The sequence below is a fragment of the Poromitra crassiceps genome (genome assembly GCF_964638095.1).
Source record: "Poromitra crassiceps genome assembly, chromosome: 19".
In the NCBI taxonomy this organism is placed as follows: Eukaryota; Metazoa; Chordata; class Actinopteri; order Beryciformes; family Melamphaidae; genus Poromitra; species Poromitra crassiceps.
The window spans coordinates 17418756-17438780 of NC_139646.1; the positions used below are offsets into that span (position 1 = coordinate 17418756).

The window sequence follows — 20025 nt, forward strand, 5'->3', positions numbered from 1 at the left end:
AATCATGCCTTAACACGCATTTTAGGTCACATCAGTCGCACCGCTCCATCTACTCTGATGACAACATTCTCCATTGTAATCAAACTTTTGGTGGGAAGTTCACACACCCCTGACTTTTCGTAGAGTTGAGGTGTATAATATTCCGGTACCGAGCGGAATAACCCCCCAGTATCATGTGGTATCGAAACTTCCCCAGTCAGTCAAATTTTCTTTTTGTACACTACAGCTGAATCTGATGATCATGGGGGGTGGCGGGCTATTTTGTATGGTTTTGCTCGCAGCCAATCACCGCAAGTGTTCTTCGATTTAATGCGACGTGTGATTGGCCCACTAGCAGCAGCTACAACCCATGTGGTGGTGGTGATTGGTGAAGTGAAGTCGAGCGCGGAGTAGGCTATGCGAGTTGACTTGGCAGTAATGCAGAGATGGCACCAAGACGCTCAAAAGTATGGCAATACTACACGCCTGTGACGTCTGATAAGAGTAAATGCATACAATGCGGAAAGATTATCTCAAGAAAATATACGACTAACATGATGAAGCACATCCTTCTGATGCATGGGGAAAACTTGAGGTTGGACAGCTGCACCGTGTTCAGGCCAGTAGCTTCTTCACCTGCGTCGAAAATAAAAGGTATCGAATAAAGTGCTATTGCTTGGTATATCTGTATGTATTACTTTAACTGCTTCCTCACAATGGTCATGAGAGTCCCCCCCCCCCCCCCCGCATTTTCTTTTGTGGTTACTGTTCACACACGTAACTGGACCCCCCCCCCCTCCTTATAAATCTGTTGACCTGCAGTGAAAATTCTCCAGTGTTATATTTTACTCTGGTAACACTTTACAATAAATGTTCAGTTGTAAGTCATTTATAAGCCTTTAGTTAATCATGAACTAACATTTACAAAAGATGATACATTTGTAGATGATTAATAAATGTTATGTTAACATGTGTTGTAAGTCATCTATAAACCTTTAGTAAATTGAGTCTTCCTCACCTGTTGTAAATTATGTGTAAATAATTTACAATTCAGTTACAGGGCTTTCTGCATCCCCTAATCTAAAGTGTAAACCATCCATGACACATAAATGTGTCGCATACAAGGGGGTAGCTCTGTTTGTCAAAATTGAAGCCAATGCGGAAGTGTCCTCTTTGCCTGCAGGGGAAACCGTGTATTAATCATCTACAAATGTATATTCATGTTTTGTAAGTGATTAGTTCATCATTAGCTAAATGCTTATAAATGACTTATGACTGAACGTTATTATAGAGTGTTACCTTTACCCTCAAGTCAGGGTTTTACATCAGGAAGCAAAGCGGAAGAATTAAAAGTAAGCCAACAACAGACTTCGAGAAGTCAAAAATCTGTTTTTCTTCTTATTCCTACAGTTGGATGTCTGAGCTTCACTGTGCAGAATGATGCATTATGCAGAGTTTGACACTAGAAGGCTGTTCCCACAATTATCTGACGAAAGTGTAACGTTTCTCAGAGCTCACTGAAAAGGCCGTTTTCGACAAGCAAGATTCGTGACATCAAGTACAATCCCCGTCCAGTATTATTCAGCAGTTAAAGCCCCAACAGATTCTTACTACCAACTCGTCGTATACGGCAAATCGATCAGGAACCCTTGTCGTCACTTTGTCATGAGTGAGAATGTGTTGAAAGCCCGTGTTGTCTGCTGTGATTGGCTAGTTATGTTAGATAGCCCTGATTGCTTGCTTTGGATTTTTAAATGAGGGAGAAGGAGGGGATGTCATTTTAAGGATGTTAACAAGATAATTTAACATTTCTTGGGGGGAAAATCAGACACAAATTATTATTCAAAGTAGAGTATTTTAATTTTATACACATCTTGAAACATGACTTAGGGGCTGTGCACATTGGGCCTGTGTATTTTGAGAAGGCAGCGCCTTTTCTGCAATTCATTCTCTAGGTAAGGACACGCTAGAGAGAGAGCTCCTCTTTTAAGGACTGCACCTGGCGTTTAAGGGCTCTTGGCGGCTGGTGTTTTTTGGCAGAGCGCTCTGGACATCTCAAGCTGAAAAAAGTTCAACATTAGGAGGAAAAGCGCGCTGCTCGTCATTGTCACTCCTCCTACCTCTTCTCCTGCCAGGGGGATTTTCAACCTCCGCTGCTGTCAGAATTGACAATAATCTGGCTTTCATGTTTACAGACGAAACTAGCTGGCTACCCAATACCATCCATGTGATCGTTGCATCCTGAACTGTACTGCGCACGACTGCAGGGAAAGCCAAAACAAAGCACAGGAAAAAAACGCTCCGTGCGCTGTGTTTTGTGCGCATTGCAAGTGCTCTTGACATGATTTCCAAAGTGTTCTTATGTGAAATACACACATTGTGTCTGCACAGCCCCTTAGGGGGTCTTTAAGGGATTCAACAAAGTTAACCCCATTAAAGCTCCATGTAGATTATCCCCCCCCCCCCCCCCAACAATTTATCTTACATGATTTTAATTGGTCAGTCCTTTGGCATCAGAATTGTTAAAAACATTATAGCATAATGTTAGCTTGTTACAGAGATGTGTCACTATGAAAAATCAAGTGTCTAATATGCCAAAGTAGAAAGTTTTATCTGCCCAGCAGTTTTCTAATGCGGGACAGCTGTTTGTGGAGGTGCGTGTTGACGTTTACTAATTCAAGCCTCCTAGTCTGCAGGTGGTTCAGCAGAACGCCCACAGACTCCAACACCATGCCGTCGCGGCCCTGACACTCCTGAGTAAACACCAAGTCCTCTCTCCAGGCTTCCACTAAATGGCCAAACAAGGTGTGGACTTCCTCTGTGAGCCGGTGAATCTCCCGCGAGTATCTGTCTCTGTCGTTCCTGGCGCTGCTGACGTCCTCCTTCATCTGCGCTATGCGCAGGTGCAGCCTGCTGTTCTCCATGTTGACCTGCTCCAGCTTCACCGACGTGTCATAGATGCTCATCTCGATGGCCCTGAGCCCTGCGGCCTGGTTGCCAAGCAGGTGGAGGTACCGCGTTCGCATCGCCTCTAGCTCTGCCTTCATCTCCTCCCTGGGCTGGAGCAGAGAGACGGTTTTCTCCCTCACCTCCTGAATGAACCGCTCCAGCTCGTCCTCCTTGCTCTTCAGCTCAGAGGTGAGATGTTTCAGCCTCTGATGCGTGGATTGCTCCTTGTCAAACCTGGCTTCCACTTCCTTCAGGGCTTCCTCTCTCTCTTCCACTTCTCTCACCTTCTCCTCGCTGCTCCTCACAAGATGCTCGGACTCCGCAGCACATTGTTGTATTTCCCGGCGATACGCCTTCTCCATTTTACTGTATTCTAACTCGGCCTGAGACATGAGAATTGTCAGCGAGTCGATCTCAGAGTTCATAAACTGGTGCTGCTGGAGCTCCGCCTCCTCTCGCTGCAGTTCCTGGTATCGCGTCCTGGTCTCGCTGATGTCAGAGGTGACTTTCGACGCGTGCTCCTCCTGCTCCCTCTTTGCCTCCGTCAGACGCCGACTCAACGACTCTTTCTCCTCCTCGACCTGCCCGATGCTCTTCCTCTCTGCGTCCAGCTGGCCCTGCAAGCCTTCAAGATTCCTCTGAAACAAGTCCTTGTTGATGACATTGGTTTCCATGAGCTGTCTGATCTGCTCGTCCATCTCTTTCATCTCCATGCGCTGTTTAACTATAGAGGCGATTCGCTCCTCGAGCCGCAGCTTGGATCGCTCCAAGCGTCGTGAAACGTTTGTGTGGTCGGCTCTCGCTTCGTTCTCCTCTCTGTCCTGAGACTTGAATCTCTCAGAGACTTTAGCCAGGTACTCCCGATGGACGCTTCTCACCACTCTGGTCTCCTCCAGCTCGCAGTCCACTATGACCATATCTTCTCTAAGACGTTGTGTGGTGTTGCTCAAGGTCTCTCTCAGCTCGCGTAGCTCCCTCTCCAGTGTTTCTCTCTGTTGCGCCAGGTCTTTGTGCTTCTGGATCTCCTCTTCCAGCTGTTTCTCACACTGGCACTGCGAGGCTGTCAGTCTTCCTACACTGCCCTCCAGCTGCGCCATGTGATTAGTGAGTGCGCTGAGGTGTTCGTGTGTGTCTCGTTGCTGCTCGTTAACTCTGTCCAACTCCTGCAGGTTCCTCTCATTCTCTTGCCTCTGCTGCTGAATTTTCCTAACACTCTGCTTCACCTCTTTGACCAGGTTGGCTTTGGTTGCGGCGAAAGCCTCTCTCTCCTGTGTCATGTTTTGCTCCACGGTTACTTTGTTCTGCTTGACAGTACTGATGCAAGCCTCGAGCTCTTTGATTTGCTTCAGATTCTGCTTCAGCTGGATCTGCATGTCGATCTTGTGGCTGATTTGATCGTTCAGAGCGGCAATGTTCTTCTCGTGCTCCGCCTTCACCTGCTCTCTCTCTGGGTACAGGGCAGTGTTTTGTTTTTGGAGTGCCTCCTGTTTCTTCACCAGGGCTTCCTGCAGCTGGGAGATGGCATTGAGGCCTTGGTGCAGCTGCTCCATTTCCTCTGCATTACATTCTCTGACCGCTGCCACATCAGCCATGATTTCTCTGCTGATTTCTTCTCTTACGTTGTGAATCTGGTGTCTCAGTTTACCATTTTCTATGGTTTCTACTTCTAACTGCTCATGGACAGCACGCCTGGCCGCCTCCAGCTCGGTAACGGCAGCCGTTATCTCTCCCAGCTGGAGACTGGCTTCAGAAGCGAAAGGCAATCCCTCCTCTTTCAAATGCTTGTCCAGTTCCCTTAAATGCTCCAAAGCAACCATCACAGCGGGAAAGTCGGGAACCAAACACGAAGCCATTTGATCCTTATGTGTGTTTAGTTCAGGGCGACCACCGTTTACCTGTGACTGTCAGGTCGCCATGGTAACAACTGCTCCCCCTCCCCACACGCTAAGAAAATGCATGCTACGGCAAGTCAGTGAAGCCATGACGCCCTGGTTTTAGCAACGCGGTTTGCACACTGTGTTTACTGTGGGTGGTCCAATCGTCGCAGTAAAAGAAGAAGGAAGGGAGAGAGCATAGAAACACAACAGTTAGAAGGTGCACCCTATACAACAGCATGCAGTGAATCACTGTTAAATTCGCTACCATCAAATATTCTTTATTATAATCTTTAATTTGGTCTCCAATTAAACGTGATTATGGCATACATTTAAAGTGGCGTGTAACGTTACAGAAAGTGGTGCGGGTACGTACATTTCTCACTAATCAATTTCCCCTCGGGGATCATAATATGATCCCTCATTGGGATCAATAAAGTGATTCTGGATTCTGACATCACGGAGTGTCTTTTCTACCCGTCCTAGATCTGCGTAGCAAGGCTAACAACGTAGCTAACAGTGAATGGGTAGCACGTCTCGCTGCAAGAAGAAAACAGACACCTTAAAAATGGATCTTATAGCTAAACCAAGAAGCAAATCGACAGTATGGATGTATTTCGGTTTAAAAGCAGACGAAAGGGGAAATGCTATGAACACTGGCGAGGCTATTTGTCGTTTATGTCGTAAAATAGTACTTGCGAAAGGTGGGAATACAACGAATTTAAGAAGTCACTTGAAACGTCGACATCGTGCAGATTTTTATGAAACGGCTTCCTGCACGCTGTCAGGAAATTTCTTTGACAACCAAGGTAATTTACTACAATCGCTACCCTCAATTATCATTAAATGTCTAATAGGCTACAAGGATTCTAGATTAACATGTGCATAAAAATGGCTGCCTAGTGCATTGGCGATGCCGTTGATAAACAAGCACTCCGCCCCCCTAAAATATCAAAGAAAATGCTATTTCTGTTTCTCGGTTGGGCAACTCTATGCACTTTATTAAAACGAATTTTGGAGTACATGTCGATTCGTAGAGCTCCTGTGCAGAGTCACTTATTGGCTAGTGTCTACTATGCACACTCTTTTCTAGTCTAACTTGAGGTCACAAGAAGCATGCTGTGTTGTTTGTTGCTCCACTTTGTAGAATATTTTCATAACTTGGTCCGACATTGGGGAATGTATATTGTGCATGCAGGTAATAAAGTCGCTCCAGAAGACTGCAATCCTTTTGTTACCCTGTCCACTGAACATTGGCGATCATACTAGGTTTCCTTAGACCAAAAATATAAACGCTTATAAATACCTTTTTGCTCAAATTTTTCACGATTTGAAATAAAAGATCTAAGACTTTGTCTGTGCACATCAAAGGGCTTATTTCTGTCAAATTTTGTTCACAAATGTGTGGGAGGATCACACTATTCCCTTTCCCACCATTTCCCTTCCGCTCCAAACAGGTGCCCCCGACTGACCAGAGAAGGCGCTAGTGCAGTGACCAGGACACATACCCTTAATCTGGTTTCACCACCCGCAGACACAGCCAATCGTGCCTGTATGGACGCCCGATCAAGCCGTAGGTAACATGGGGGCGCGAATTTGTGACCCTCATGTTGGTAGGCTCAGGCTGGGAATCTACCGCTACACTACCCGGATGCCCCTCCATCCCATGGCATCCTGTATATGCCACACCTGTCAGTGGATGGATTATCTTGGTAAAGAAGTGCTCACTAACATGGATTTAAACCAGAGGTTTTCAAACAGTTTCAGGGGAGGCTCAGTGAATGGAAGTGAAAAAATATTACATTAGTTATCAAAAGGAGATAGCATAGACTAGCCTAAATGTGTGTGTTTTGGTTAAAGTTAAAGTTCAGCCATACAGTAGTTTTGTGGGATTTTACTGTTTTTCTCCCACTTACCCAGAGTCATAAACAAATCAATGCCTTCAGACAGACCGTGTTTATGTGTTTAGCATAGTCCAAAGTATATCAAACAGCAACTTACATTAGGCTATCTTGTCTCAATTGTCGAGTGTCCATATAGGATCAAATAACATAATCATGATCCCATCCAGTTTACGAGGGGAAATGTATGTTCCTCTCCAAGTCTTGCTGGTCTTTTTTTGGAGTCTCAAACCATGGATCATGATAGTAAATACATTTTCATCAATTTGACTTTTTTTGCTTGTTTTCCGTCTCCAGGTTTTGACCTGGGCCAAGAAGAGTTCACTGATGATATCCCAGCCCTCCAGGCCACACCAAACCAGAACTATATCCCAGATGCAACGCTGCCACCCGGGGAGCCCTGGCTCCTGGGAGGGCCCTACCGGGCCACGCTGTCCCTGCCCTCCTGCCTACGCCTCTGTAGGGATCCTGGGTCTGGAGTGGCTGGATCCTCCAGTGAGGAGCAGATGGGAGAGACGAAAGTCTACGCCAAGTGTCAGCTCCATCAGGGCTTGATGTTTGGACCCTTTGTAGGAGAAGTGTCCAAAGGACAGGCCAGCCTCAAACACGCCTGGGCTGTGAGTAGACAAAGCGGGACAGGATAACGTATCAATTAGATAGAGATTATGTAGTGATTGCCATAACCAAAGAAACCATTTAAAATCAAGCTTTTGTAAAGAATGTGTGTCTAGAGTCACACTCAAATGTGAATGAAATAATCTATTACGTTACAACTCTCTAGCACCGCCCCCAACCACCACCACCTCTCCCATCGTCCCCATGAGGGAACGTGGCCTGTACTTGACACAAACAATGAAGTCACATTTCCACAATAGACACAAGTAAACCAGCTAATTACAGCAGAGATCCAAGAGAAACATCAACTGTAATAGCAATGCTGCCGCTTTGTCACTTGCTTTTTCTGCCTTGAAAACTGCCATGTCGGAGGCTTAATAGTACAGGCCAGAAAGTGAGTTTCAAAAGCAGAAATCTCAGCGCGTGCCTCAATAATCATTGAGTTGCTGATATAATCTGTAATGCATTTCTGTTGAGGCAAACGATATGCAGAGTAGTTCTTTGCAAGGATTCTGGGGCTCAAGCGTATATAAACTGATCAGGCATGGCCATGCTCATTGATTATTGCATTATTACAACTTAAACTAACTTTTCATCCTGAAAACACTACAGAGAAATAGCATAAGTTGCACATTGATACATGCAACACAAGTAAAATACATCCAATGTACTGCTTTTTACTGTCAATTTAAATTGTAAGTGATCATCCATTCTTTTAAATCTCGAAATTGTATGATATATTTCTAGGAGGGAGCATATTCCATTATAATGCTTGTGCATATTCCAGTATGAAGATAGTATGATATTCTAATAAAATTTTATCACTGTAGGATCCTTGTTAAACCCTGGTCAAAGGACAGATTTGGTGCTGTTTCCTGTAGTTACATTTTATATAGATGTGAAAGTAGAATTCTGCATAGTGTTGATAATAAGAAATGTTTACTTACCACACACTCACTGCTCCCATCTCCAGATCCGGGATGAATCTGCTTTCTTCTACATAGATGCTTCAGATGAAAACAAATCTAACTGGATGAGGTGGGTAGTTCTTTTCTATTCAAATGACGGTTCCCACTTAATCATTGTAATAATGCAAATGCCGTACTGTATTCCTGTTTTTTTTTTTTGTTTTTTTTTCATATTGCTGCACTCGTGTTTTTCACTGTAACTGGGACTGTATTTCTTATTGTTATACAGGGCTTAGCACTAACTTTGTTGGCCACAGTTATGCATGTTGACTCGGTCTTGTGTTTCAGGTATGTGACATATGCTAGCAGTGAGGAGGAACACAACATGGTCGTGTTCCAGTTTTACCGTCACATCTACTACAGGGTCTCCCAGTCCATCCCAGAGGGAGCAGAACTCAAGGTCTGGATCGGCAGGGATTACGCCGGCCTGCTGGGCCTTGGGCTGGGTGAGTGCTATTGTCCCAGTCCCCTAAAGCACCGACTGTTACATATTGCAAATTAATTTACAATGTGGTTGGACTGCTGCACAATATGATCAAACACTTGATTGATAAGCAATTCCTTCTGCGTAATATTTCATGTAGGGATGTATACGATTAATCGGAGATCGATTAATTGATCGTTATTAATGATTTACTCGAGCACGTGAAATTGACTCGATCAAAACAACGTGCTCCTATATGCTTCTGTCAGTGGAACAGTGTTTTCAAATCTTGTTTCAATGATCCCCCCAGAGGGCGCAATGCTATCACTGTAGCCCTTTTCAGACACGTCACCCTGTGAACTCTGACTGAACTCCTGAAAAAAACTTTACTCAGATGGCAGCCATCTCTCAGTCTGGAAGAAGAGAGGAAAACACACCGTTGGAAAGATGAAGCGGGCGAAGAGGAGCATTATCTGGGAGCATTTTGAAAAGAAAGGAGAACATGCTGTCGCATGCAAATACTGTGATTCGGTGTACACCTACAACAAGTCGACAACAACAATGCTCTATCACTTGAACAATGTTCATTTGGATAAATTGCCGGGCCCCTCCTCATCTCACCTGGAGCAACCAAGCATCAGCTCCGCGTATAAGAGGAAGAGCTGCGACGCACAGCGAGCAGAACAAATAACCCAATCGATCCTTGGTAAGTGAGCCACCTATATGCAGCGCCCGCGGCGGCGCGGATTCGAGGCAAATGTTGACATGTCTAAAAGTTATGCCTCTACATTTTTATATGTTTCATAGGCTATGCAATGCTGTGAGAAATATGCAATATGTTGCTGCTGTATAAATGAAGGTTTTATTGAGGAAGAAACGCATTTGGTATTGTTTGGAAAATTTTGTATTTTTAATTACAATTAATCGATTGATCGTTATCGTTAAGATCGATTCAGGGATTTGCAGACAATTTCCATCCCTAATTGCATGTATTTTGATACATGTCATGCAAACACAGCTTTATTCTACACAATATATTGTACAGCAAATTAAAACTAGAAGTGCACTCGGAGAGGAGAGTGCAGCCCTCGGCCAGTAGTCCATTCTGCTGTGATATGCACATTTTTTGAGTCGGATCGTATCCGCTCCGAAATGTAATGGGTTGTTCCTTGGCCCATGCTACACCCTTCCACCAAGTTTCATGAAAATTGGTGCAGTAGTTTTTCAGTAATCCTGCTAACAGACAGACAGGCATCAGAGCTATGTTACACGCACTTGCCAGCTAGCTAGTATAATATGGCTGGTACCTATGTATTCGTCTGGATGTCTAGATTCTGAGCTCGTGGGAGTTCATCAAACACAGACTGTGCCGTGCCATAGGAAACTAGAAGGGCACTTGGAGAGCGTACACCTGTTAACGCCAATAGTCCAGTATTCTGTGATATGCAAATTTGTGGAGTCGGATCGGATCTGCTCCAAAATTAAATGAGTTCTTCCTGGGGATGTAAACAATTAATCTGAGATCGATTAATTGATCGTTAATGACAACGTGCTCCTATATACTTCTGTCAGTAGAACGGTGTTTTCAAATCTTGTTTCAATGATCCCCCAGAGGGCGCAATGCTATCACTGTAGCCCTTTTCAGACACGTCACGCTGTGAACTCTGACTGAACTCCTGAAAAAAACTTTACTCAGATGGCAGCCATCTCTCGGTCTGGAAGAAGAGAGGAAAACACACCGTTGGAAAGATGAAGCGGGCGAAGAGAAGCATTGTGTGGGAGCATTTTGAGAAGACAGGAGAACATGCTGCCTCATGCAAATACTGTGATTCGGTGTACACCTACAACACGTCGACAACAACAATGCTCTATCACTTGAACAATGTTCATTTGGATAAATTGCCGGGCCCCTCTTCGTCTCACCTGGAGCAACCAAGCATCAGCTCAGCGTTTAAGAGGAAGAGCTGCGACGCACAGCGAGCAGAAAAAATAACCCAATCGATCCGTGGTAAGTGAGCCACCTATATGCAGCGCCCGCGGCGGCGCAGATTCGAGGCAAATGTTGACATGTCTAAAAGTTATGCCTCTACATTTTTATGTTTCATAGGCTATGCAATGCTGTGAGAAATATGCAATATGTTGCTGCTGTATAAATGAAGGTTTTATTGAGGAAGAAACGCATTTGGTGGTTGGAAAATGTTGTATTTTTAATTACAATTAATCTATTAGTAAGTAAGTAAAACTTTATTTTTTATAGCACCCTTCTCAGCACGGATGCACAGAGTGCTTCACAGTGGTTTTAAGTCAAAATATAAAATCCAACAAGATATAAAATACAGCAAAAAGGACATAAAGATAAAACACAACATGCAGACTCAGAGTTCTGAGTACAAAATCAACAGTTCCATCAAAAGTCCAAACGCTTGTCTGAAAAGGTGGGTCTTCAGCTGCCCCTTGAAGATCTCCACAGAAGCAGAGGCTTTTAAGTCCTGGTGGACTTATTGATGGGTTCTTGATTGTTTATTGATTGATCGTCAACGTTGCTGATGATCGATTTAGGAATTTGCATCCCTGAATTCTTCCATGGCCCGTGCTACACCCTTCCACCAAGTTTCATGAAAATCCGTCCAGTAGTTTTTCAATAATCAGACAGACAGACAGACAAACAAACAAACGCCACTGAAAACATAACCAGAATATCTTATTCAGGGAGGAAAAGGTAGTCTGTTTATTGCAGTGATTATTGCATGTTTGATTTTTCGCAAATGAATTGTGCAGCAGTCCCATTCTGTAACGTAACTGTGCGAATATGTGCAATATTTTTTGTTTGTTGTTGTTTTTTGACGTGTCACCCTACACTTTTTTTTACCCATATTTGCAGATGTGTATTGATTTGTTCACTTTTTATGTTCATTTCTTAAGTGAAAGTGGTCTCAAATTGAATTCTAGCTGGTATTAAGGTCTCAAAATGTAGCTTATTTTTGTTTGTGACAAACGTCACACCATATTTATTTTCATTTGATCAAACAATTCACCCCATCATTCAAACCAAGTTTGAGAAACTAGGCTTACACCTCGGTCCTTAAATACAGCGAGACCTTGATGAGCAAAATGGATGTTAAAGTCAAATCTAATAACATTTCATTGCCCTGCTACAATACTCTATCAACAGCTCATTACAGTAACCATTTGTAATTATGACTGTCTACGTACATTGTTATGTATTCGGTCATTTAGTGTCACCTGTATCTTTTGGTGCACTGACATGTTAAGTGCAGCTGACTTACCAACTACAATTAGTTAAGTGCACAATCAGAAGAATTTTACAGCACATTAGGGTTGTAAAATTGTATTCTTCTGAGAAATCTGTACATGGAGGTTTTGGCCCTCAGTGTGTTTCAAACTTGGCTTCAATAGCTTGCTAAACTCTCCATCTCTGTCTCTATTTTTATTTTATTTTGGGACTCCAGGTGAGGGTACGAAGTGTGAAGTTGGCGACAAGGAGATGATCCTGCGGCTCCTCCAGGACATCCAGGTGGTCATCCTCCCAGATCCCCTGACCTCCGCCCTGTGGTCAGACAACAGCCAATCGCAGAGCCCCATGCCCATCATCAGTGACGTGACGACCATGTCGCACCCGGACGCCGGCGGCGATCCAGGTCCGGTCACCGCCTCCACCTCCTCTTTGATGGCCTCGTTCCCGTCCCCCGCCTATCATCAGTTGGACAAATATGATTTCATCCCTGGAACCGACAAGCTGCTGAGCTACCCGTTTGCCGCCCGGAACAGCCCCTGGTTCTTCTTTGGGTTTGAGCCGGACCCGAGCGGGCGGCCGCTGGACCGGGCTACTGTGATGTGTAAGCTGTGCGGGGAGCGCGTGGGCTGCGGAGGAGGATCGGTCGACATCCAGAGCCACCTGGCCGCCAAGCACCACATCAGACTGCGGGACAGCCCCAAGGAGCGCTGCCCTCTGACTACTGGTAATGGTTGTTCTCTAATTTATGCTTCATCTCTGCATGTTTGAAACTGTCTCTCGACAGATCTGACATCACAAACGACAGTCTGAAGATGTTTTTACAGTGATGAACTCAGAGGAAGCCAAAAATAGTACAGCAGTTGAACAAACCGTTTCTGATTGAAGCAGAGGGGATAGAAGCTGTTCCTGGCGGAAGGGGCCTGGCTCGCTGTTAACATGGAGACGAGTGAAACCTCTCGCTGAAATAAAAATGCCATGCGACTGTTGTATTGTTATATATCTGTTGAGAGACACTTATCAAAAATGTTGAGCGCCCTACATAAATAAACCTTTATTCCTGTTAGTGCTGGGAGGGGGGGTGGAATCAAAGTCACAATTTACAAAATCTAAGAGCTTTGTAATGCTCTGCTGATTGATTGTGTCTTAAAACAGTTTTCCAGACGTTATTCCAGAGATTATGTAATTTGTCTCTTCTGATCAATCTTTCCTTTTGCTGAAAATATTGTATGTTTTTGTTTTTTATATTTTATTTCTATCTTTTGTTTTTATATATATTTTTTTGTTTACCAACCATTTAATTCATTTATTCATTAAAGGATGGGTTTTCCGTGGGGAATATGAATATATATTAAATCTCACGCCCCTAAGGTTTTCGAATCCGTTGAAATTCTTGAAATTGGAGCTTCACTCCCAGAGATATCAAGCATCTCTCACATATTTTTTGGGCCAGCCGACGCGTTTCGCGTCATCTGGCCCAAGTCCGCCTTGCGGAAGTCGTGCACCTATGAACTACAACTGTTGTTGGCCATGGTCCCGCCTCTAGAGGTCCTCCACGCCCCTTCAGAGGCCTTGACAAAAACCAAAAGGCAGCCATCTTTTCAACCGCCTAGCCTGCTGTAGCTAATATTAGCTTCCCATAGTTCCTTGCAAAGAGACCATTATCTCGGGAACGGAAGCACTAATCGACACGGGACTGGCGGCATTGGAAAGCTCGTCAAATTTTACATCTAGTAGTAGGTGGGTTGAAGTAACGAAATCAACGCTGAGCAATGTACCCGTTTTTACACATTTTTACAGAAAATAGTTACAACATCAGATGCGCGTAACTCCTACGAAAATGCCTTAAATTGCATGAATTTTTTTTTATGAAGACATCTCCCGACATATATACTACCGTTTACATTTGGTGCAATTTGGAGGCAATTTTATTTTCGATTTATTTCTTGTTCTTTGTATATTTTATTGTCGAAGCCTTCTTCTTCTTCTTCTTCTTTGAGTTTTATGGCGGTTGGCAAACATATATGTGCATTACCGCCACCTACTGGAGTTTGATATCAGCCAAATGCCTGAGGGGTGGGCATAAAAACGAAGGCCACGCGAGCCCAGTGCATTGTGGGAAATGTAGTATTTCGAGTCCCCGCACCCGCACCTCCCCCCCACCACCCCCCCCCACACACAGAGTGGATTTCGGTTGATATCTCTGTGAGTAAACCTCCAATTTCAAAAATTTCAACGGATTCGAAAACCTTAGGGGCGTGAGATTTAATATATATTCATATTCCCCACGGAAAACCCATCCTTTAATTCATAATTTCTAACCATTTTTACTTTTATGAATATGAAGCACTTTGGAACCTTATAAAAAGTGCTGTATAAAGTTTATTATTATTATCCACACCACTTGGTGGTCTACCGATGATGCTATTATCCGGTATTTCCTGATGTTGGATACGGTGTGTACACGATTTGAATTACAACTTGAACAAGCTTTGTGTTGTCAAACTTAGAAGCACGTTTGCTCACTAAGGATTTGTTTGTCACCAGGTCTAAGACCACAGGCATTCAGCAGCATGGTGACGGCACCGCCGCCACCGCTCATGACTACTCAAGTGACCAACCCCATCGCCAACTTCCTCATCACGGACCTCCAGCCGCCGGGCCTTGCGGAAGGGGAGGGCTTCAAACAGCTGATCCGCACTCTGTTGCCCTCCTCCAAGGACCTGCCGTCCGCTGAGCTGCTGGAGAGCCTCCTGAAGGACCACCACACCAAAGGCAAGAAGAGGCTGGCTCAGCTGCTGAGGAGGAAAACGGGGAGCGGGGAAGATGAAGACCTAACCGACTACACTGCCCCCATTGTGCCCAGGAGGCCCGGCCGACCCCCCGGCCCGCGGGTGGAAGTTGCCCACTTTGTCACATTGAGTGTAGATGTTTGGTTCCACAATTGGCAGGGCGACATCGAGAGGTATGTCACCCTCTGGGCACATTACATTGACAATAACTTTAGTTTTCATAACCTGGCCCTGACAACACAAAGACTGGCAGAGCCTGGGGCGGGGGACTGCAGGCTGCGAGCGGTGGAGGCCCAGGTGAAGGTTATGGCCCAGGAGTGGGGGATCTCGCAGCCCAGCCTCGTCTTGCTGGGAGGGGAGGGCAGGGAAAAGATGAGGTTAGGGCTAACGAGGAGCGAGAAAAGTGGAGAGGCGGCGGGCAGCGGCCCTCACCCGAACTCGACGACCTTCCTCGAGAGGGAGGACTCCGTGTCTTCGGACGAACTGCACGGTCAGGAGCACGGCCTTTCCTCCAGTGAAGGGCTGCCATCGATCCCCTGCTTCTTCAGCGCTGTGCAGGGCTGCATCGAAGAAGTGATGTCGCACCCCGCCATCTCAAAGACCCTCAACCTGTTCCAGGGTGTTCTCTCACACATATTCCTGCGACAGGCCGAAAGCAAAGGCTCATCGCATGAGCACGTCCGGAGCCTGTTGGAGAGCATGCCGAGGCAGGAGCACTCTCAGCTCAAGTCCTGGGCTCACAGCCGGCCGAGCTGGAACAAGCTCTACACGCTGCTGAACACCCTCGTCAAACATCGAAGCCTCGTCTGTGATATTATAAAGGAGGTCAAAGGCGAGAGCGCAGAGGACCCCCCCGATCCCATGGCTTCAGAGTCCAGTTCAGTCGACAACGCGCACTCAAACTCCGCCACCAACACGTCACCACCGGGCATTACGGCTCCCGTGCGTTACGAATGGAAGGTGCTGGAGGAGCTCTGCTTGGTCCTCAAGCCTCTGGATGTGGCTTGTCAAACCCTCGCCAAGGAAGCCTTCCCTCGCCTGTCCCTGATCAAGCCCATCCTCACCGGGCTGCTCTCCCGTCACCTCAAACCCCGGCCGGGAGATACCTCCTCCATCTTGAAGGAGGTGAAGAGGATGATGAGGCGGAACCTGGCCAGTTGCTACAACAACCCTGTTGTGAACAGGGCTCTGTGTGTGGCCTGCTCCCTCGACCCCCAGTTCCATGGGCTGGGATTCATGGAGGCGAAGGTAAGTTGTACAGCTGAGAAAAGATAGGTGGATTCTTAATGAGTTGCCTGGTCGGAGTGGGTAGTATGCAACACTAGAACGTATAGCCGCACTCGTGTAACTCCCAATAGAGGAGACAAACTTTTATCTAGGGATCCAGGCTGCCTCTTTTTAAATTCTAGATCAGAATTAAAAGTGTGTGACTATACTGTTAAATAGGGGTGTCACGATACACTCAGTTCACGATACGATACACGATATTGGGTTCACGATAACGATACGATATGATATTTTAACAATATTTTTTTGCGATCGATTTGTAAGTTGAGGGGGCATCCTCCACGCTAATTTGAGTAATTTCACCATTTTCATCCTGTAACGTCCCTCGTCTGTTCAAACAAAGCAATGAAAGGGAGAGCGAGCATGCAATCAGATGCAGATCAGTGCCACCATGTTCAGCTTCTTTTTCTCACGATTTGAGATTTAATCTCAACGATACATATTGTCACGTTTTGATATCGCGATATATTGTGGGACGATATATTGTGACATCCCTACTGTTAAATCATAAAGCGAAAACATCCTCTCTCGTGGCCCATGAATTCATAAGCCGGTCATCCTGTCAGGGCTTTAGCCAACAGCGTATTCAGGACATCATTTAAATGTTCACAAATTAAATCTTGAATTGTTCTCATTATTTTCAAGGAGCAGACGGCCACTTTTGATTGGCTGAAGAAAGAGGCGGTCAGGATAGGGAAGGAGGACAGGAGGCGGAGCCAGGCGAAGAGCCAGAGCAAGAGAGTCCCCTCCCCTTTGTCCCCAGAGTCAGAGAGCGACTTCCGGCGGAGGAGCAAGCGGCTGAAAGAGGCGGCCCCCATCAACTTCAGAGAGCTGGACGACGCAGACGGCGACGACGACAGTGACGCGGGGGAGGAGGAGGAGGAAGAGGAGGAGGAGGAGGAGTGCGAGCTGGTGGACCCGGGCTCCTCTCAGGCGGGGCTGTCCGGGATGGAGTTCCTCCTGGGAGACTTGTTCTGCTCCGCCCCGCAGAGCCGGCAGAGCTCTGTGGAGGAGTCGGTGGACATGGAGATGTCCGTCTTCAGAGCCGACAAGGGGGCTTCGCTGGGAGTGGAGCCCCTGCAGTGGTGGAGGACCAAGGCGGGGCAGTTCCCGCTGCTGGCCACGGCGGCGCGGGCCTACCTGGCCGCCCCGGCCGTGGCCGGCAGCGCCGCGCAGGACTTTGTGCAGGACGGGGGAGGAGCCATGTGCAGGAAGAGGGCCAACATTCCACCGCAGAGTTTGGACACCATTTTGTTTCTGCATCACAACCACATGCCCCCCGCCACTGAGGTCGGGCAAGCTGCTATTAGGAGCGATGACAAGACCTAACTGGGAGACCTAAAGGAGTAGGGATATTAATAATTAACCGTTAACCGACAATAAGAATTTTGACTGATTAATATACAATCAGTATATTATATATATATCAGTCAAAAGAAATCACTCCCAGGTGTTGAAGTAAGCGGTGGAGGTTTTGGAAGATGGAGCCGTGTGTGTGCGCGTGTGCATGCATGTGTCTTTCACCGGCTTCACTGGCACCTTCTGTCTCCACTCTCACTTCTTGTGGGGCCTAGGCTAGATCTCGTGCTCACATCCCGTGCTCAAACACACAGTCACTTTGCCTTTGTTTGATAGGACGGTAGGCAGACAGGAAAGTTGGGGGAGAGAGAGAAAGAGGGGATGACATGCGGCAAAGGAGCACGGGTCGGAATCTAACCCGGGTTGGTGGCGCAATGGACCAAAACCCAATGTACACCAGATGCATTACGGCTCCATGCGGATCCGGTCTAACTGCCGGAACAGAATCTCGTCCATGTTAGTAGATGGCCAATACATGAGGTGTGGAAAAAACTATGCACCTGTCCTACGCGTCTTGACAGATTAGCCTACATGAGTTTGGGTCTGTTCAGGCAGCTGCACGGAGCCGTAACACAGCTGGGGCACATAGGCCAGAAGCCTTTGTGGTACATGCTCTAAGAGGTGAGACACCGGCACACGCCGGATCAAGTTACTCTTTACCATTACCACACGTGAATTCTGAGAAATTGTGGAATTTTTACAAACCTTTTCAGAACAGGAGACTGTCCCGTTGAGTGCAGTGTTACTGTATCGCCAAATGGCATACAGTGTTTTTAGAGCAATTTCTATACATTGATTAACTGTTTATGTTGTGCCAGCCATGCCAATATTGTGGTGCTGCCCCAGCTTATTTATTGGAAAAAATGCCATAACAATCTACTGGTTTATTTCAGAATAAGAGCATAACTACTTGGTCAGGGATGAGTCTAGTGTGCCGCCTCTTGACAGTCCGTCAGCTGAAACACACGCTCCGTGGGTAACCGCTGTCCCGGGTCGGGAGGCACAAATAGTGTCGCAACTAGTCCAACTTCGCCAGCTGGGGATAGTCCATTCTAAGTGGTATATTTTAATCTTGTCGGTTAACGGTTAATGATTGGTTACTGATTGGTGTCGGCTACTGGCCAGAGAGAAAACAATCTAAATTAGTGTCCCTATAACGGGTTTGTATAACTATACTTCTAAGGACTTTCCATTGACTACATTCATTCCTTAACCCTTAATCCTTAAACCTCTTCACTACATGACTAACCATATAGCCCTAAACCCAAGCCCTAACCCTAAATTAGTCCTTTGAAAAACTGTAGACTGGCAAAATGTCCTCCCTTTGGTGGATTTTTGCAATCTTTCTATCACTGTGAGAATGTTCCTCACAAGTATAGAAATACAAGCACACGACGCATACGGCTATGTTCAGGCTGCCTCATCTCATACTTTATAATTTCTCAGGAATTAAAATCTAAATTAGGCTATATAATCCATATAGTTTGGACTCTTCTACATTTAACCTTATCTTTTAGCAGGCTATGTATTAAGTACCTTGCAGCGCCTCGTGCCTTACAGTAAATCTTTTAAATATGTAGTAGATTGATTATATATATATATATATATATATATATATATATATATATATATATATATATATATACACATACATATATATATCGAATGGTAACAGATAGATGTAGTTGCTCTTCACTCTGTTCATTTGCTTGTAGGTTGTCCAAAAAAGAGATTAAATGTTCTACATGGGAATATTTGTAATGTTCAAAAACTACTACCAAGTGCTTTCTCTCTTACGTTAGCATGGTATTTCTGTTCTGAATCAACAGTTGATTTATGGAAGGACAACCCCAAAGACTAAATGTGATTTTACTTAATGCTGCTGAGTAATATTGGGAAGGAAAACCTTTTATTATTAAATGGATCCCAGGAAAAGTTGGGTTACTGTCTGCCTGTGCTGATCCAACCTTGCTATCACACTACTGTTGGTTTACTTGATTCCAAATGGTTATTTTTGGGAGATATGTAGAAATCTGAAATATGTACTGAACATTTGCAAATGATTGATCAATCATTGTATTGTTTTTTCCCAGTAGTATAAAATGCAGCCTTAACACAGTGGATAATGATAAACTAAAATACCAGTGTCATCTTAGACTGCAATGTTCTCATACCATTGCATATTCATTATGCATGTCTGTAGAATACCCGTTTGTTTCATATCATGTACTGTAAAAAAAAAACTGTCAGATACTTTTTTTAAATAAACAACTATACAACAAACTTGACTTTATAAAGTCCATAAACAACTATATACAGTGTATATTTATAGCTTTATATATAGTCAAGTTTAATAGAGGCCTTTCATTGCATATTGAACATCTACAAACACATAACCCCCAGCAGTTCTGGAGTGAAATTATAAATATTTTACAAGCTGGGGGGGGATCATTCAGGACAATATTGTAAGGGCATCGGGGGGTCTCTCTCGATCACTTGGCTTTAGCTCAGGGGTGGGCAACTATTTTTCATGGGGGGCCACATGAGAAATCCAGATTGTTGCCGGGGGCCGAACAAATATTGTCATGCCGTAACCCAGGGATGGGCAACTTTGATGATAGAGA

General features: G+C 45.2%; 2 protein-coding genes across 2 annotated transcripts; one reads left to right on the forward strand and one right to left on the reverse strand.

The window, feature by feature from the left end:
• Positions 1-2588: 2588 nt before the first annotated feature.
• ccdc175 (coiled-coil domain containing 175) lies at positions 2589-4781 on the reverse strand (the record flags this gene model as incomplete). The annotated part of the gene is made up of 1 exon (XM_083655816.1): positions 2589-4781. One exon carries the CDS (start codon positions 4779-4781, stop codon positions 2589-2591), a length of 2193 nt encoding a protein of 730 aa, XP_083511942.1.
• Positions 4782-5373: 592 nt separating this feature from the next.
• On the forward strand, positions 5374-18951 carry LOC310793928 (E3 SUMO-protein ligase ZBED1-like). The gene is made up of 7 exons (XM_083655817.1): positions 5374-5611; positions 7001-7320; positions 8292-8356; positions 8575-8732; positions 12181-12690; positions 14511-16003; positions 16688-18951. Exons 1-7 carry the CDS (start codon positions 5413-5415, stop codon positions 17369-17371), a joined length of 3429 nt encoding a protein of 1142 aa, XP_083511943.1. The 5' UTR covers positions 5374-5412; the 3' UTR covers positions 17372-18951.
• The last annotated feature ends 1074 nt before the right edge of the window (positions 18952-20025 follow it).